The sequence below is a fragment of the Argopecten irradians genome, chromosome 6 (assembly GCF_041381155.1).
Source record: "Argopecten irradians isolate NY chromosome 6, Ai_NY, whole genome shotgun sequence".
Classification (NCBI taxonomy): Eukaryota; Metazoa; Mollusca; class Bivalvia; order Pectinida; family Pectinidae; genus Argopecten; species Argopecten irradians.
Window position 1 is genome coordinate 7,039,088 of NC_091139.1, and position 20,790 is coordinate 7,059,877.

At 33.9% G+C, this 20,790-nt stretch overlaps 2 protein-coding genes across 2 annotated transcripts; both read right to left on the bottom strand.

The window, feature by feature from the left end:
* Positions 1 to 517: 517 nt before the first annotated feature.
* LOC138326242 (uncharacterized) lies at positions 518 to 5,589 on the bottom strand. The gene is made up of 5 exons (XM_069272366.1): positions 5,400 to 5,589; positions 4,597 to 4,729; positions 3,181 to 3,308; positions 2,267 to 2,420; positions 518 to 1,601 (listed from the first exon to the last, which is right to left on the bottom strand). The coding sequence occupies exons 1-5, from the start codon at positions 5,434 to 5,436 to the stop codon at positions 1,418 to 1,420; spliced, it is 636 nt and encodes a 211-aa protein (XP_069128467.1). The 5' UTR covers positions 5,437 to 5,589; the 3' UTR covers positions 518 to 1,417.
* A 3,666-nt stretch (positions 5,590 to 9,255) lies between these two features.
* On the bottom strand, positions 9,256 to 15,907 carry LOC138324845 (transcription elongation factor A N-terminal and central domain-containing protein 2-like). Its single transcript, XM_069270026.1, has 5 exons — positions 15,778 to 15,907; positions 14,872 to 15,013; positions 14,634 to 14,725; positions 14,164 to 14,265; positions 9,256 to 10,034 (listed from the first exon to the last, which is right to left on the bottom strand). The coding sequence occupies exons 1-5, from the start codon at positions 15,874 to 15,876 to the stop codon at positions 9,846 to 9,848; spliced, it is 624 nt and encodes a 207-aa protein (XP_069126127.1). The 5' UTR covers positions 15,877 to 15,907; the 3' UTR covers positions 9,256 to 9,845.
* Between the last annotated feature and the right edge of the window lie 4,883 nt (positions 15,908 to 20,790).

Sequence of the window (20,790 nt, forward strand, 5' to 3'; positions counted from 1 at the left end):
ACAACAAGTCGAAATCTTGATAACAAATACAAATGTACTAATACTATACATGTAGGTATATGCAAAGCGCGAAAATTACCACACCAGGAACGGTTTGAATCCTGCCTTAGCGAAAATATCCACACGCGAATAATATCCGTGTTTACAGTAACAGGAATCCGTTTTGATTGATTGAGATTGATAGTGCTGCTGAAAATGCAGTAGAAATCATTTCAGGACGTCCATCTTCGACAAACTCCGATGTGGCCATCTGTACCATAAATAGGACCTTGTATTCCTATTTCGAGTGTTGTATTATTACTGCGGATGGTCTATACATCCTCGATATTCCTATTCCAGCGATTACTATCACTGTCGTTCAGTCCACATTTGGATTATATGACATCGGGAAACTGAAGAAATTTCAGGAGGAAAAACTGATCAATCACATGCCTACAGATTTTTTAATTTTAAAGATTCACAGAGAACGACACTTAACTTTAAAGCCATACGTTGTATCGTAATTTGCTTCTTTTGATATTCATGAAAGGACCAAACTACTGGTCTCATATGTTGTTACACACAGAACCTTCAGATTCGTTATGACATTATCCAGGGGTGGATATTACGACCATGATAGTAACCCCTGGAATACATGTATCGAGGATATGGTCTATTAAACGGAGGTAATATAGTTGTGACTAACTTTAGTTGGTAAATGATTGGTGGCAAGGGGTGACAGTTCTTCTTAGCAATACTTTGGAAGGGATACACTGGGAGGGAGTAAACTGAAAAGAGTGAAACTACCTAAACCATACAATTTACAATCAATACTATGAAAGTGTCTGATGGTCAAGAAAGTTTCAGCTGTGTTGACTGTGTAATGTGTATGATGTACCAAGACTGAGTATGGACAAAATAGTAATAGTTTCAGAACATGATATATATTTACCATAGATATTTGTAAAAAAAAAAAAAAAAAAAAAAAAAAAAAAGCATGTATCAATAATACAACTGTATTACCAACAATACACAACCATCAGACTTAATTTAAATTTCTCTAGCATGAAATTTAATTCGGAATTCTCAAGCATAATATTTCAGTACATATATTTTATTGTATTTTATTTCTATGTTACCATCATAAAAAACATTTGTTTTAAGCGACATTTGCTTATTAAAATCATACGCTATCAATATTTGACATTATGAACAAAAAAGGTTATAAAGAAAATCGTAAAAGACAAATGATATACCATCCAGGATATACTAGTTCGCATTCTCAGATCAAGCCTTCATACAGTGAAATAAATATGTCACATGAACGTTACAGAAACTTAAAACAAATGTTCAGCGTGCATTTGTAACAGACACATTTTTCACTTTCAACGTAAACAAAAATAGATGTATATATAGTAGATTTTTGACCTTCATTCATTTAATAAAGTTGATACATGCGCTTTCTACCTTTGGAGACAAGGTTTTTGTTGTACTGACAACTAAATAATGATGTCATCTTCCTAAAAACTGTCTCCATTAGTTCCGAGACGATGTTCACCGGCGCTTCTGAGCATTTTTGTTTGATAGCATCATGCATACAGTGTCGACTCCGCCCCATAACGCTGTAAAACGAACAGGTAAAATTCGGCAGGTAAAACAACAAGGCATTGTCTTGGTAATTAGGCATTCTCATCGTGACTTCATTTGATCTTAATTAAGAAAATTCCATTTGCTTAATTGATATATTATTTTACAATTCAAATACTAGTATAGCCGTTTTGAAACAAAGATCAATGGTACTAGTTAATAGAATTAGAACATGCACTCATTTAGAATTAAAATAGTTCAATGGAAACGAAATAACGTTCTTAAAATGCTTTGTATATTTATTCATAGATGTCAGCGATTTATTCCTTATATGGCATTATACTGATTGTTCAATATCTAATTAATGTGAATGAAAATCTCTACCTGATCAATTTAGCATGAAGACAAAGTACTAGCTTTATAGCATATTTGAGATTCAACCATATGTAAATTTTGTAATTGTATCTTTGTGGTGTTTGGAATAACAAGGATTTGTTTGTGTTTCATGTATATCATTTCTAGAACATGATATATACACTAAACTAAAACAGAAGCTAATGGAATCCATGAACCATAACAAAGAGTATAATGTGATATGTTCAGCAGAAAATGAATCCTTCAAAACTACAATGCTAATTGTTATTATATTTGATACCAATATTATCTAGAAAAAAACTGCTTAATGATAAAGTAAAATCACCTGCAAAAGTTGTCTATCAACGTGTGCTTTGGGCCTAATAACATATCCGGGGATGTCAATATTTCTTGAATGTCGGAAATGTACTGTAAGTAGCATTCGGCCGTCAGGTTACGGATTTCCGGCAGTGACCAGCAACTGTCCTGGGAAATGTAGGCTGATAGAATTGTCAAAAAAAAAACACAAAATGTTAACTTGTTTTTCAAAACATGCTGATGGAATGGTAAAAAAACCAAAAGGTTAACTCTTTTCAAAACATGCTGATGGAATGGTAAAAAATACACAAAATGTTAGTTCTTTTCAAAACATACACTTTTTAAAAAAAAACATGCCGATGGAATGGAAAAAACACATAAACACAAACTGTTAACTCTTTTCAAAATGAACTGAGAATAGTAAGATTCCACATATTGAAAATCATATGTAAAAACCTTTGGGAATTATGACAGTGATCGAACGTTTCATAGATTATTGGCTTTTTGCGCATTCTAATCCTCACACTCATAGATACGCTTCAAATGAAATTACGCAAGCACTTGCATTAATTTTTTTTCTGTCTAATTTCAAATACAGATATCAGATATAGATATCGATTTTTATTCACAAAATGGATGCTAAGCAAATGAATAGTTTGAAAACGTTTCATAGCCGACATGATTTAATTAGGCACATCCTTCATGTTTTCAAATTGATGTCTGAATTTTTTTTACCATAGTTTACATTTTAATATTGTGTTTAAAACCTTCACATTTTGATATCATGATATAACCCATCTTATTAAGTTTTAGAGGGGATATGTTCTATAGAGACGCTTTATCTTTGATTATACATAGAATCTATTTTCATTTTTCGCGTCTCAAATTATCGATTTTCAACTAGGCTATGATTTCGCAGTCTTTACTCTTTTTTGTGCTTACCTTCAAGATCTCCGGCGCACATGAACTTCAGAGTGCCTTCAGTGGGAGCAATAGTCGATAGGTACACAATATTGGTAGAACAGCCTTCTAGCTTTGGCTCGAAACAGGATTCCAGTTGATGTTTGTACCTTAAGTAGAACGTAGTTGGTACAGTTATCGTCACTCCGTGCAAAATAATGACATTTTGCATTTAATGGCATAATGGTATGCTATTTGCATGTGTATAGTTTAAAATCAGACGTTCCATTTAGAACAGAACATCGCAAATTGTAAAATGGCCAATGCATTAACTTCGGAATAAGTATCAATAATCCTCCATCATATTTATCTATTTAAATATTACTAAAATATCTTACGCCATTAATCTAATCCCAATGATCTTGATCTTGATAAGATCCAAAAAATGTCAATGGTCTTACAGAATTTCCAACTGACAGTATTCTGACCTGATTCTATTAGCGGCCTTGAATTAATGACCTTATGACCCTAGCCTAATGACACAGACTTTTTTTATGTTCTCAACGACTTTATTTTTTTTGTTTTAATTTTAATGACATAAACTTGAAATAGGCTGAACGACCCAGATGCCGTCCACTACAAAGGAATCAACATTATTAAGGAAAGGAAATTAAAATAAAATCATTTTCCATTTCTCTTTTTATGTTTTAAAAGACACACGCACTCAGATGACAAGCAAGGATAAATACAAACAATCTATGCCTCGGGACAAACGTTTAAATGGCTAAGTTCTGATATATTCCCTGCAGCGTCAAAGGTCCAAGCGTTAACGTTTCACTGTCTAGTGCGGTAATTGTCTTCATTATTTATCTTATGAATGTGACAGAATGCTTTTCTTTCCCGTTCTAGTCACCAAAACGTTATTTGTTATCCCCCTATCTATCATACCCAAAGTAAATAACCTTTAATGTCAATAAAACAGATTTAACCGCAAATTTGTGCCATTCAAAACTAAGTATACTTACATTTGTTTTCTTATGTATAATATAACCATATGTTTACCAGAGTTTCATCATAATCTTTTAGCATCTATCATTTATTGGTGATAACATTCAAATATAAGATAAAGACTTTTGTAACTAAACGTTATTATAATTACTTTAAAAGCTGACAAAGAAAAATAAAACGCAAGCTTTTTATATCTAAGATAAAAAAAAGATACAGTTTCATATTTTAAAAATTTATATATCCAGAAATATTGTCATCCACTTTCTTAACCGGGGTATCACAGATATCATTTTTGAAATATAATCAGCCATTTAAATCTTTTACTTACAATATATGCATTTAGCTAAAGTAGTCAGCTTGATATGAATAAATAATTCTTGAGAAAAGTTACATTTTCTCTCTTTTTTCGAAGCATACTATACGGCTGAGAACTGTAGAAAATGCACAAACCTGCACATCTGGAGAGCTTCTGCTTTGGGGGGAATGGCTGACACTCCTTCTGATGTGTTGTCCGTAACATTGTAGGCAAACTTCCATGTACAGAGATTCAGACCCAACAGATCACATCCATGGACGTGACTCCCTAAGGTAATGTTCATTAGATAACTAAATTATTAATTTGTCCATTGTCACATACTGGGTGTCCCAAAAATATGTCCAGAGTTTGACGCTTTATAAAAAAATGTTTCGATAGACGGAGGAATTTGATCGACATACCATTAGAAAAGTTGTGATCTGCTCTGTATAACGATATATAACAACCCGAAAATATCTTTTTAGTTTATTATTGCAATAGTTATTACCTGTCAATGTCGGGACGTGTTTTTGAGACACCCTGTACCTACAAGTTCAATACAGTTTACCTGAAAGATATGTTTGTTGCAAAGTTTTGGCTACTTCGCTATCATTTGGCACAGTAAAAAACCAGCTATGTGAAAAATCCATCTAAAATTTCCACATTGGCTGTAAAATCATTATGAAACTTTGCATATCTATCTTGTTATACTATGGATTAAGGATTGCTATGTAGTCACAGATTTGCAACAAAGAGACAATTATTGTGATTGTACTACTGAACGTCTCCGTAAAAAAGGAACAAGGTTTGGAAATTTGAAGTACCATGTTTTTGCAATATTTATTATAATTTAAGTGGAATAAAAGATTTCCAATATCCAAAGCTTATTCCATATTGATTATTCCTTTACAGTTTACATTATTTTGGGAGCAAAATATAATTATCAAATGATACTTACAAGATCCTAGCAGAACTATCAAGAGAGTTGGATTCATCTGGATACAAATGGAACTAGCCTCACCGACGAAGAAGATACAATTTCACTAATAAATGGTGATATCTTACTTACAATATGCTTCAATCAAGTGAAACGTCTCTCTAATCGGCTGTTATTTACATATAATAATAATATTTCTAAGAGTGATGATAACCTATGAGTTAGTTCAAGGTAAGGGTTATTTTTTCACCAGTTACATGATGGAAAAAGTGAAAATGCTTGTCTCGGATATGGTGGTAATGTGTCGGTAACCTGTTGACCATACCGAACATGGACCTACGGTCGGACCTGACGCCCATTCGTCCAGTACAGTGTAGGAATATCTTTTGTCCAATTGGCTTGGGAAGATTATTAATGGGAACTTTCGAGTCTATGCTGTTATGCTGAATATTGATATTTTTCATAATTTTGAGAACTATGAAACGATTTTTGCATTAAACTGAAAATTGTAATATGTTCTATCGTTAGGGAGAGGTTAAGCAATGAAAAGTCTGATTTGATCATTGAATTGTTATTGAAAATAATATCAATATATCAGTACAAATCACCACAACCACAAACATAGTATTATTAATATAAAATCTATTTGTAAATATTTTTTTCTAAACGTTCATACAAGAACAAAACAGTTTATTTAACATCCAATGTATACTTCTTTCAGATTTGCCACACTGGTGTGCATATTTTTTGTGGAAATGGACAAAAAATGCATTTTTCAAGTTTAAAATTCGTTAGAAGAGCTGAAGATTGGCATGTCCACGAATGTAATATATAGCCTTAATCCGTATTGACACATTCATTTTCAGATTATCGTCACCTTTAACCTATTTGTAATGGACATTGCATATTTTTTTATTTATTTATTTATTATTCATTTTCAAAAGTTTTGTACATACAAATACAATACAACATATATGAATGATGTATGTTGGAGTTAATTAAGTTAATACAAAAGTAGTCATGCATACTCATAATATACATCAATCAATGGACAACACATTTACACTAACAAACTCACTGATAATTTATAGAGGATAAGTTCTCAAACATTGATATTTTAAGGTAATATACATTATTAAGTATCAGAGAGATGCAGGACACACATACATACATACAAGGTACCTCTGTCAAACCTAGGTCAAATATTTATTTTACAAGTTTTTATTAGTTTTTGTGTATGTTTTTAATGTTTTAAAAATTTAAAATTGGAGCCAAAGTTGTATTTCTGTTAAGACCTGTCGTTTATTTTTTATGTTACTATTGGTTATTAAAATTTTATGAGCCTTTCAGTTCAAATTTGATGTGGTTTTTTAAAACAATTAGGTAAAGATCTGCTTCAAGACATTTACAGTTATAAATATATTGTTTTATTAAAAGTAAGATTAAGTTGTTTCTAAATTAAAATGTGAATGTTTTTGTTAACTTTCTTGCCAAATAAAATTCTTGTTTACTGAATCTAAGTCCTAGATTTTTTGTAATAATTGCTATTCTCAGTTGTTCTATCAGATTTGATGTTTTATCACAGTCACATAGTATGTGTGTTATGGTTTCTGGAGAAGTTCTACAAAAGACATTGCATATTTGAATAAGTTGTTAAACAAGGGATTACTTTGAGAACAACACAAAATAGCGCATTTTACCTTCTTAGAAACATTATCTTGAGGTTACGTAACAGAAACTTTACCCTTTTTAATTCCTAATAGTCATGGTCCTGGCGAAGGGAAACATCCCAATGACTAGGAGATTGAAAGGAACAAAGACAGTGTATTTAAAATTAGGGCCGGTGGACATGAATATAAAACTGTAATGAAATAAATATAATTTTACTGTCGCAATCATGCCTAAGTAAAGAGAAATCTAAATAAGTCAATTCAGTTGTTGAGTTAAAACAGTAACACATCAACAATTAGAAAATTTGAAAGGACATACATTGTTCAACGGGATTGACGCACATGAATCAAAACGTTTTGGTTTTGTTAATATCAGAAAACGATGAATTGCGACTGGGAGAAGTTCAGATATAATTCTGATAAATCATAAAAAACAGTTATAACACTTGCAGATATGTATAAAATTGACAAATTTATTATTTGAATCATCAAAAACCTCATTCAAAAAAGAGAAGTATAAAAAAATACAAGGACATAATGAATATTAATAAGTTAAATATTCATACCTATAATCCTGCATTTGACCTTTTGTGAAGGAGTTAAATAATTTCACGTTACTACAAAAAGTACATGTACCTTGTTATAAACTATGGAGATTATCGAAAATTAATTGTTGGAAAAGCACGGGGCATTGCCAGTAAAAGTGACATTTAAAATCTAGAAAATAGGGAGTTAATTGGCGAATCTTCAGATGTCAACCGAATCATCTTGGTACCACACGTGACTTTGCATTTTGTATTGTGTATGCTACGACATTTGTTACATCTTAAAGATGCTCCACCGCTGACAAATGGTATTTTTTCACTATAAAAAACATGAGCAAACGATTTAGTATTTTTCTTCAGTTACAAAAGTTACTTACTTTACACCATTACCACCAATGAAAAGTTTGAGCTTCTAATTTTACTTTAAGTTAAAAATATAACGATATAATTAATTGCATCCCAAAAAAATTCCGTGTCACTATATCCTATATGGAATGAAATACTGATAGCGCATGCACCAAAGGCAAAATACATTTTGTTTATAATATTTGTGTTAATTAGACATATATATATACGATTGAACACCAATTATTGTTCAAATGATTAATGTCATGTATGCTCTGTCGGCGGTGGAGCATCTTTAAATATAGGTAAACGTGCATTTGCGAGCATGAGTGGCTATATACTACCTGGCGATCAGTCAATCCCTCCACCAAATAAATGGACCTCTCACATACTCATAACATTTGATGACCATTGGTTAGCTGATTTGTTATTGGACATCATTTTGCTAATAGTGGGAATGTTTCGTACTAAACCATTTAACGTTCTAAACCACTTGTTTGATTATCTTCCAACAAATCATTATTGAAAGCCCCAATGTGTGATTTTAAAGAAAGTGCGTGAATTCAAGCACCATCATACAAAATGACTAATATGTTTTCACTTTTCATATTCTATATTTCCCCCAATACATGTATGTATTTTGCAAATATTTTTTCATAGTGATAAAACTTCATTTCAAAATGAAATCATATCCGACAAATTGCACTTTGGTGTCATCTACCATGCATGGCAGTATTTAGTGATCATTCCATCGACTATCAAAAATGTAGAAAATAATACGTTAATAAGTCCGTTATAAGACAAATCGTCTAGCAATGCACTTAACACATTTCAGAAAATAGAAGGGGCACTTATTGGGACTAAATGCTAAACCTTTCATAATTTTAAAGTGTGCAAAAGTATTCAAATAATTTGCAAATGAAATTAAATAAAGAAACTATGTGGTGATTGCTTTCAGGTCTGACCCTTTATAAGGTTTTTTTTCAATGTATATGAATCTAAAGCCTGTCAAAGGGGGAATGCTTTAGGGACAGGAGCGAATATTAGGATGAATACTGTTTATGATTTGGTTTAACATATAAATCTCACAGATATCCTCAAATCTCCATAAGAGAATCACGACTTATCTACTGTTGTAACTATTACAAATATAATCACACATTATCTATACACAAAAGTGCTTTGCTTCAGCGTTCATCAATTTTATTCAACATCAATCTATTTTCACTTGCAATGAAACAACAGCAGCAAACATCATGTATTTGATCGGACATTTCACTAGCACCATACTTTGAATATGACAAGTACATTTTGAAATTACTACAAATAGAAAATTTTATTTGAAATTACAAAAAGGTACTGCGAATAGAAACTTAAATTAAACCTTTCATTCAACATTTTATGTACACTATCAACAAAATTGATTACATCATGAATTCCATCCACATGCAAGCAAACCAACTACCATCATAAAACAGATATTATTCGAAAATTACACTTGACACAAAATTAACTGCCACCACAATGTCAATGATATCTTTTCATTTATCAACTGCAATATTCCATATTCATTGATTGCAAAATTCTATATTGATTGTTCTACATATGTACAAGACACATTTCATCTGACACCTTTCAAACTTGATATTATTTCAACTGACAGAACACCTTTCATTTGAAATATTTCATATATACACCTCTAGTTGTTGCATCTGTATTACACATTTCATCTGGCACTTAGACATAACTCATTCACCCTTGAAATTCCATAATGAACTATTCCGGCCTTTGTATAAGTAGAGTCCAAATTGTATCCAGGGGTGACTGAGCCAAATACAACATACTAACATATCCAATTGCAGATTTACTCCTTGCTTGCTTTTCATTTACATTCTAGTCATAACATATCATCTTTTATACGTTTGTATGAGATTTTCAACAGACATTTCACCACTTAACACTTGAGTTCTGATATCTTCCTGGTGTTTCAGAGTGAACACAATGTTTCGTATTGTCCGTCGATAGTTGTTGTTTACCAGACGTTTAAAGTAATGGAATGTTTCACGTTCGATAACTTCTGGTAGCGTACTGTCCTCCTGAATTGAAAAAAAAACCATGAATATTAATTCAAACATATCTAGAGTATATAAAACATATCAAACTACCTGGCAGAATTGTAATAAACATCATATCCCAAGGAAAATTTTAAAAGGGTAATCATATAATCTCAACAAGAGGCCCATGGGCCTTAACGGTCACCTGAGTTCAGATACAGAATGAAACAAAGACATGCATATAAACACTATATATTTGCCCATCAGGCCCTTGAAGTCAGTCAGTGATTTTATAAATTTGACTTTTTAATCTATGAAGATTATTTGGTTCCATTATATCTGTGAATTCAGAAGAAAGATTTTTGAAATGTTATCCATTTTGACCCCTTTTGGCCCCACCCCTCTGGCCACTGGGGGTCGGCCAGGACCAATATTGATATGATGTTAAAATGCTATCTCAGGCTAATAACTGTAACCCAGATTGACTAATTTCCTATGAAAACTAAGCAAATAATGTTCCTAAATGTGTTTTTCCTATATAAACTATAGTAAATTTGACCCCTTCCCCAGGGGAAAATCTGAGGTCCCCGGGCCATGAAATTCACAATTTTTTGTAAAGGGCCTTAAGACCTTCCAATCTATTAAGAGTATCTGGTTCCATCAAATCTGTGAATTCAAAAAGAAGATTTTTGAAATAACCATTTTGACCCCTTTTGGCTCCGCCCCTCTGGCCCCAGGGGGTCGGCTACGGCAAATATGGATATGATGTTAAAATGCTATTTCAGGCTAATAATTCTAACCCAGTTTGACTAATTTCCTATGAAAAATAGGCAAATAATGTTCATAAATGTGTTTTTCCTATATAAACTAAAGTAAACTTGACCCCCTCCCCAGGGGGAAACATGAGACCCCAGGGTCATATAATTCACAATTTTTGTAAAGGACTTTAAGACCTTTCCATCTATGTAGAGTATTTGATTCTACCAGTTCCAGAATTTCAGAAGAATATTTTTGAAGTTTTAGCCTATTTATCCCATTTTGACCCCGCCCCTAAGGCCCCTGGGGATAAGTCATGGAAAATTTGTTAATAAGATTCAATGGCCATCACATAGGGATAATTCTGACTACAATTGACTAATTTCCTATTACAAATGAGTTAACAACAAGAGGCCCAGAGGGCCTGTATCGCTCACCTGGTTTTTTGTTAGTAATTATCACAAGACTCTGACAATAAGAAAAATAAGCAAAATTGACTCCCAAAGTTTAATTTGAATCACAACCATACAATGATGCTATTGATACCATACAAATATGCTATCCAATACATAGGTTCAGAGACAAAGTAATTCATATGAAAATAGTAGCCTAATTGACCTTTTTGACCTCGCATCTATTGCCGTTTAAGGCCCCGGGGGTCAGCCCTATCATTTGTACAATTTCAAATCCCAACCCTATAAGGATGCTACCATTGCATTATGAGTGCTCTTCCATTCTTAGTTGCAGAGAAGTCGTTTATATGGAAATAGCCAAATTGACCCCTTTTGACCCCACCCTTCAGGCCCCGGGGGGTCAGCCCTATCATTTGCAAAATTTTGAATCCAAACCCTATAAGGATGTAACCATTGCATTATGAGCGCAATCCCATGTTAAGTTGCAGAGAAAAAGTCATTTATATGGAAATTGACCACTTTTGACCCTGCCCCTCAGGCCCCCGGGGGTCAGCCCTATCATTTGCTCAATTTGGAATCCCCAGCCTACAAGGATGCTACCATTGCATTATGGGTGCTATACCATGCTTAGTTAGAGAAGAAGTCATTTATATGGAAATAGCCAAAATGACCCCTTTTGACCCTGCCCCTCAGGCCCCCGGGGGGTCAGCCCTATCATTTTCACAATTTTGAATCCCCACACTATAAGGATGCTACCATTGCATTATGGGTGCTATACCATGCTTAGTTTCAGAGAAGAAGTCATTTATATGGAAATAGCCAAATTGACCCCTTTTGACCCCGTCCCTCAGAGCCCCCGGGGGGTCAGCTCCATCATTTGTACAATTTGGAATCCCCACACTATAAGGATGCTACCATTGCATAATAGGTGCTACATGTATACCATGCTTAGTTGCAGAGAAGAAGTCATTTATATGAAAATAGCCAAATTAACCCCTTTTGACCCCGCCCCTCAGGCCCCCGGGGGGGTCAGCCCTATCATTTGCACAATTTGGAATCCCCACCCTATAAGGATGCTACCATTGCATTATGGGTGCTATACCATGCTTAGTTTCAGAGAAGAAGTCATTTATATGGAAATAGCCAAATTGGCCCCTTTTGACCCCGCCCCTCAGGCCCCCGGGGGGTCAGCCCTATCATTTGCACAATTTTGAATCCCCACCCTATAAGGATGCTACCATTGCATTATGGGTGCTATCCCATGCTTAGTTTCAGAGAAGAAGTCGTTTATATGGAAATAGCCAAATTGACCCCATTTGACCCCGCCCCTCAGGCCCCCGGGGGGTCAGCCCCATCATTTGTACAATTTTGAATCCCCACCCTATAAGGATGCTACCATTGCATTATGGGTGCTATCCCATACTTGGTTTCAGAGAAGAAGTCGTTTATATGGAAATAGCCAAATTGACCCCTTTTGGCCCCGCCCCTCAGGCCCCCGGGGGGTCAGCCCCATCATTTGTACAATTTTCAGTTAGTAGCCCATAAGGATGCTACCAGTCAAATTTTGTTGAAATCCGACCAGCGGTTATGGAGAAGAAGTCGATTGTTGACGGATGCTGGACGACGGACGCTGCGGTATCCCATAAGCTCACCTTGGTCCTTTGGACCAGGTGAGCTAATAATGCTCAAAAATGTGTTTTTCCCTATATAAACTATAGTAAACTTAACCCCCTCCCCAGGGGGAAACCTGAGACCCAAGGGTCATATAATTCACAATTTTCATGAAACACCTTAAGACCTGTCCATCTATGAGGAGTATTTGATTCTACCATTTCCAGTATTTAAGAAGAAGATTTTTAAAGTTTTAGCTTATTTGCCCCTTTTGGGCTCACCCCTCTGCCCAGAGGGGGTTGACCAGGTCCAATGTAGATATGATATTAAAATGTTATCTCAGGCTAATAATTCTAAACATGTTTGATTCATTTCCTATGAAAATTGAGCAAAAAATGATCATAAATGTGTTTTCCCTATATAAACTATAGTAAACTATAGTAAACGTGAGACCCTAGGGTCATATAATTCACAATTTTTGTAAAGGACCTCAAGACCTTTCCATCTATGAAGAGTATGTGATTCTACCATTTCCAGAATTTCAGAAGAAGATTTTTGAAGTTATAGCCTATTTGACCAATTTTGACCCTGCCCCTAAGGCCCCTGGGGGTCAGTCATGGAAAATTGGTTAATATAATTCAATGGCAATCTCATACTGATAATTCTGACAATATTTGATTCATTTCCTATTACAAATAATCAAATAATACTCAAAAATGTGTTTTTCCAATATAAACTATAGTAAACTTAACCCCCTCCCCAGGGGGAAACCTGAGACCCCAGGGTCATATAATTCACAATTTTTGTAAAAGACCTTAGGACCTTTCTATCTATGAAGAGTATTTAATTCCATCACATCTGTGAGTGGAGAAGAAGATTTTTGAAATTTTAGCCAATTTTACCCATTTTGGCCCCTCCCATAGCTCCCTGGGGTTAGGGGATCATATACATGTAATTCACAATTTTGATTGGCCTTATGCCTTAGAAGTTTTGTGCAAAATTTCCTTGCTTCAGCATTTTTGGAGAAGAAGTCGAAAATGTAAATTGTTTATGGACATACAACGGACGACGACGGACAAAAGGTGATTAAAATAGGTCACTTGAGACTTCGTCTCAGGTGACCTAAAAATAGAAAATTATAGACAATAATTGTGTGAATTGCATGATCACTTTTACTATTCAAATCAAATAACAGCAAGAAATCAGAAATTGCAGTTATTTTTTTTTTTTAAATAATTTATAATTTGTTTTGGCCCTTCAGATTTGTAAGGAATGATTTGAATTTTTCCAAATCCAAGGGTCAACTGAATGATCTGTTCGACCATTCAGACTTTCTCATTTTTCTTTTCCCCTTGTAGATATTATCAGGTAATAGTTATATTATATTTTACCTTTACTCCAAGAGACTCTGACAATAATCTTTGGCCAGAGGACCGCAGTCTTTCTGTTTTAGCATCACACTTCACCTCAATCTGTTGGCGGTCCTGAAATTCCTGTAACAGACGATGTGAGAATGATATTCAAACAAAGAAATGTACAAGTATATATCTAATATGTACAAGTATTACATGTACCTTGTACATTTTTACATGTAACTCATTCAAGATAATTACAAGAAAATAATTATGACATATAGATGTAACATGTAAGCTATAAATGTGGCAAATTTATTCTAATAGCATAGTAAGAAGTATTCTGTAGACTGTGATCAAATGGTAAACATGTGCTTAATTGGAAATTAAATTGTATGCTGTGTATGTAATATCTGAATTCTTGTGAGAATGAAACACGAAGGATAATTGTTCACTTTGCAAAGCTACAATCACTAATAGAAGGGAGACAACTGTTATAACAAGCTCACCTCAAAATGACTTTTCCATTTGATATACACTTTTCTGGCTTCTTTCCTGACATTGCTGTCTTCATGTTGTCTAAGCTTATTGACATCTTTACCTACAAATTCAGCATTTTTATAACCAAATTAACATGAAAGATAAACAGAATTACAGATTTAATTTATTGTAGTTATATATAGCTATAGATCAATTTGCTTTTTGTTCAATAAAACAGTGAATGATTCGAGCAAAAAGTCTTAGTACCGATTTTGGTGTCCTTCATTACATTACGAGGTGGTATTTTCTTGCCGAGTTCCTGTAGACATTCCACCATTTCATCTGGTGTTGTGCTACTCAGGCGTAACTTTGCTTGGAGTCTTCTGATCTCCTCGATTACCACGACCCCCTAAAATAGTAAAATATATATCAGTATCGCACATCTGTACATTTACGTACCTTGAACATATATGTTAAAACAATATTTATTTTCAGCGGTAAAGGATTAAATTAATTTTAACTTTGCTTGGAGTCGTCTGATCTCCTCGATTACCACGACCCCCTAAAATAGTAAAATATATATCAGTATCGTACATCTGTACATTTATGTACCTTGAACATATATTTTCTATCAGCGGTAAAGAATTAAATTAATTTGACTTTCCCCTAAAAATCATCTTTGAATTTGCAGTACATGTATAAGCAACGGCAATTTATAGTAGAGTTAAGTGTAAGCTAACCTTAACACATAGTGCAATAATTGATGACTGATCTCATGTTGATTGATGAACTCGGGGTTTTTATTTAGGGACATGGTATGAAAATATATATAGCATATTTTGTTGGTTTTCTATCAATGTGAATCTAAATCAGTATCATGGATAGACATTCAATCCGTGGCGACATTCAACCCTTGGTATTTAGTTTTTTTCCGGATATCCTAATACAATAATGAAACATAGGGCCATGTATAGTTTCTATATGACAAAATAGCCAGAAATACATATAAATTATATGTATTTCTGGCTATTTTTTCATAGGCCTATAGAAACTATACATGGCCCTGTGAATGAAATTTTGCCCGTTTTGCAGTTTCGTAAGACGAAGAGCCCGATGCTTTTTAATCGTTCTCTAAAACTTAGTTCATTTACTGAAGAGCAAAACAGTGAATACCTTCAATGATTCAATTGTACTCTGTTTGTAATACTTCTTCGGCGCCTTCTTTACGATGGTTTGGGATTCTCTGGGTTTTCGTATTACAAACTTGTCCATTTTGTTCGCTTTGTTTATCCGGAAGTGTGCAATCAGTATGCATAGGTGCGTTCGATTAAAACTTTTGACGTATTATGAATTGTCTCCCTTTGAACATATATACACAAATAAATTTAAAGTTGTTCCGACGCTGACACAGCATAAATGATATTCATCATTTGAACAATTATTGGTGTTTAATCGTGTTATGTATGTCTAAACAACACAAAAAATAATATAAAATAATTTATTTTGCTTTTGGTGCATGCGCAATCAGTGCTTCATTCCATATTATAAGATATAGCGACACGGATTTTTTTCGGGATGCAATTAATTAGTTTTTGTAATTTTTACTTGATAATGAACAAAATATCATTTGTCAGCGGTGGAGCTAGCATCTTTAATTTATTTCACATCAAATCCATTATTAAATCCAACAATTTCTTCGTTAATTTTCTGCTTAAAGTGAACAGTCGGGCAAGGATGGCTAAAGTCGGTAAAAATGGTGTGAATGTATCCAGTATAATTTCTTATGAAATGGAAAAATAAAATCTCTCGTCAAAATCTGTCAGCGCACGAGGAAATTGATTTAAAGTTTGGGAATTCTAAAACGTCCTCCCGGCTCACTATGTCCGTGGTTACATTTCCACGCAGCCTCGCTTTCAATGCTTTCAACTTTTATTTACTTTAATGGTCAGAACTGGGAAACTAAGCAGAACTTGACCGTCGTATTAATATGTGAGAACTTTTGGAAGGCCAATGAACGCATTTAGACTGGTTTTCTTTGCCCGACTATTCACTTTAACCTCATAGTGATCTTGGCGTTGTATATTAAAAATGCAATTCAAGTTTGACGTAAGCATGTTTTATACAGGATCCTGGGGCATTAAAAACTAAAATGAACATTTTTTGATAACATATTAAAGGCCCACTATCTTTCCGAAACGGCTTCGATAATTTTGTAGAGTCGCAAAAGTTAATAACTTACCGTTCAGAATAACTCATATTTTATGGGAGTGTAAAGAAGTACAAAATCTTTTAGATTGTTTCACAGCTCTACTTAATGTTTTATTCATTCCTTTTGGTTTCAATAAACAAACTTTTATTTTTGGTCTACATTCCTCCAACTCCATTTCCTTCAAAGCTGACAATGAAATTCTGCTTGTTATAAAACAGTATATTTATAGAATGAGATGTCTCCATAAGTCTCTCAGTACTAATGGTCTTGTCAATTTTTTAAAAGATTATTATAATACTCAGAAATATATAGCTTACAGCCAAGGAGGAAGAGCAAAAATTAAATTTGAGAAAGACTGGAAAAAATGGGGAAAATAGCTATTTATAGCCTTTTATTCGTACACCTCACCCTGAAATATTCGCAATATGATTATCATACCATTACCATCTCTCTGTCTACCCCTCCCCTTTATCTATCCTTCTCTTTCTCTCTCTCTCTCTCTCTTTCTCTCTCTCTCTCTCTCTCTCTCTCTCTCTCTCTCTCTCTCTCTCTCTCTCTCTCTCTTTCTTTCCTTTCTCTTTGTTTTTCTTTTCTGTTTTTTTTTGTTTTTCGTCTCTCTCTGTGTATATTTGATAGTATAAGGTGTATGTGTGTGTATGTGAAGAATGAAAGTGTTTTCGTTTGTCATGTCAAATGTGTTATAAAATTTGAAAAAATAAAAAATTACAAAAATAACTTACCGTTAATACTACATGTATCATCACCTTCTGGACAATTTGATCAAAATAAATAAAATGTTAATTTTCATAACGCGGGTCGTCTTATGTCCCCCCTTCGTCATAAATACCTTTATGTTTTGCTCTGGAAAGGTAGTGGGCCTTTAATGTTATGATTGATGATGTCTATTACACCAAAGATGGTTTATTTAAATATCTCTGATTACAAATATTTGTAAACATTAAACATTTGCTGATGATAAAGTATTCATAGAAAAGTGTTTTTTCCCAAAATGCTTACTTTTAATTAGTTTATGATATCATTTTGTCACCGTTGCGGCCCACCGTAAACGCCTGCGTGACATTTTTCAAGCTCTTTTTTCCAGCAATTAACATTCCTGTTGATAAACTGGACGGTTTGAGGAGAAACAGATGGTAGTTAACGCTTTCAATATCATTATATATGTATTTTGTGAATTATTTTTGTTTCATAGTAATTAACATTGAAAGTGACAGAAAGCATTAAAAGGCCCACTACCTTTCCGAAACGGCTTCTAATTTTTAAAATGGGAATGTAAAACGAGATCGATAATTTTTTTCGAGTCGCAAAAGTTATTAACTTACCGTCAAAACTTCACGTATCGTCACCTCCTGAACAATTTGATTAAAAATAAATAAAATATTAATTTTCATAACGCGGGTCGTCTTATGTTTCCCGCCGTCGTCCTAAATACCGCGCGGTAGTTGACTATCACTGCTCCAGACGGCAAAACAGCGAAATGACTCTCCACTGTTATCATATATTACGGAGGAAATCTTGCATAAATTTGGTGTTGTAAGCTCATCTTAGGCCATCGGTATATATTTACTGATGTTATTAATGTTTTTATAAGAAACCTTTATGTTTTACTCCGAAAAGTGTCAATTTTATGCATTGAATGAGACATTTAGCATTATTTCCAAATATGCATTGGTATCCGAAATATTTATTCACTCTCCTTTCTTTATGTAATCTATTTGGTTTGGTTGTTGCTAGCTATACATGTATCATATTACAGTCATTAGAACCGAAACGGGAATTTCTTTCTTAAGACACATCTGATCCATGATTAAACTCAGTAACCTTTCAAAGATTCTGAATTGTGAAAGGTCAATTAAGTTGTTTACCCAATTATTCGGTCTGGTCTTATCCAAAACAGCATTGATAGTAGTATAGTTTGCTGAAATGTACAAAAAATGTGCATATCATAAACTACGTATGCAAATCTTGAAAATATCAATTGAGGCGCGTTTACAAAGAAACTCGGAACAAAGAACCTAAAAAAATATTCGGATAACGTTGAATACGACATAAAATTTCTGAAATCATTCATTGTTGCGTTTGTGTAAATTGACAAGGCGAACACCGACCACCGTAAGGCCTCTGTCAAAATATCGTTTCGTGGCACGAATGGCTAACACATGCTCAGAAAGGTTTGCAAATAAAATGAGAAAAATAAATGACTCGTAAAAACAATGAAACTACGATCAAGACGAATTAAAAAAAGTATAGTTATCATAACGACTTTTGTAATCTGGTAAAAAAATGAAAATGAAATATTTTCTGGGATGAAATCTATAATAATTATACAATGGAACAACGTTAATCTGTAAGACTCTACATTCCCAGTATCTTGATCAACAAGTCATTGAGACAGTCTTATTAGCGACATTTATACCCTTGTCGGAAAAATATTGTACAAAGTTAACCCAGAGCATTATGATCAATTCCTAGTTTCTAGATCAACAAGTCATTTAAACATTGTCTTTTTACCGGCATCCAAACTCATGTCGGAAGGCCAATGCAAACAAAATCGAAATATTTCTTCCAGTCGATCTCTAAATATTTTATCATACCTGAGAAAGGAATGACTACAAGTCTTAAGGTGATTTTTCTGTCTCATTTATAGTAATTCTATTTCTGTTCTGTTAATATGATGAATTACGAAGAATTTTTGTTTTTATAAATGAAATGAAATTGAACCATATCAGCCGAGTATCAGACGTGGGCAATGAATTGTGCTCTATGTCGTGTTTTGCAAGATGTGCAAAATGAGAACTTCGAATTAACTTGTCCAATACAGGATATAAGCAACTTATAATTAGGAGAAATTCTATCTTTTTTACCGAATTGATCTGACGAATGGATTTCTACGAAAAAAAAAAACTAAAAGAAACCTGAGTTTGCCTTGATTCAAGCTGCGTACCATTCGAGACGTGTTCTGGGATATCAGCACAAGTGAGAGCTCCGTTATAATTTTATAATTAACAAGCCTTCATATATATAAATAATGACAAGCATTGAAAAGGATATTGATTTCCCATCCGACCAAAGATAACATCGCTATAGTAATACTATAGTGATCACACGTAAGCCTAAAAATTAAAATTTATCTCTTTGTGTTTGATCGTTTGATAAAATTAACGTCCTATTAACAACCAGGGTCATGTAAGGACGGTCTCCCATGTATGCGACGCGTTGCGTGTATGAAGCGGATCATATTGTGTCTTCTTGCATAGTGGAACTCTTGCCCTTTTTATAGTGCTATATCACTGAAACATGTCGCCGAAGACACCAAGCAACACCCCATCCAGTCACAATATACTGAAAATGGGCGAACCAGTCGTCCCACTCTCTTAAAGCTAAGAGCTAAGCAGGAGAAGAAACTACCACTTTTGGTGTGTCCCGACCAGGGGATAGAACTCAGAGTCTTACTCACAGAAGCGAACGCTCAACAGAAGGCTAAAAGTGAGGTGGTGTCAGGGGAGACGTAAGGAAGAAGAAAGTAAGTCAGGAAGAAAGAAAAGATAATATCATGAATTTAGTCGCCTTTTACGATCATGCAATAGGGAGAGCGGGTAAAACGCTAACACGCTACCTGCACGACAAAACATTATCTACATTCCTGCTTTTAAATCCGTAATGGTCTTAAGATAGAAAATAATTAGTTTTTTAATATTTCATATGGGTGCCGTTATATTTAAAAAAATCCACATTAATAACTTTTGCCACACTACAAAATTATCAATCTCGTTTCACCTTGATTTCCCATTTTAAAAATCAAACGCCGTTTCGGAAAAAGGTAGTGGGCTTTTAACTTGAAATTCTCCTGTTAACAGAGACAAAGTTGTAGTGAAGAAAATACCTAAATTAAAATACATATGCATTTATATCAAAATGCAAAAATGGTAGCTTCCTAAAACATAACAGAATGTATACAA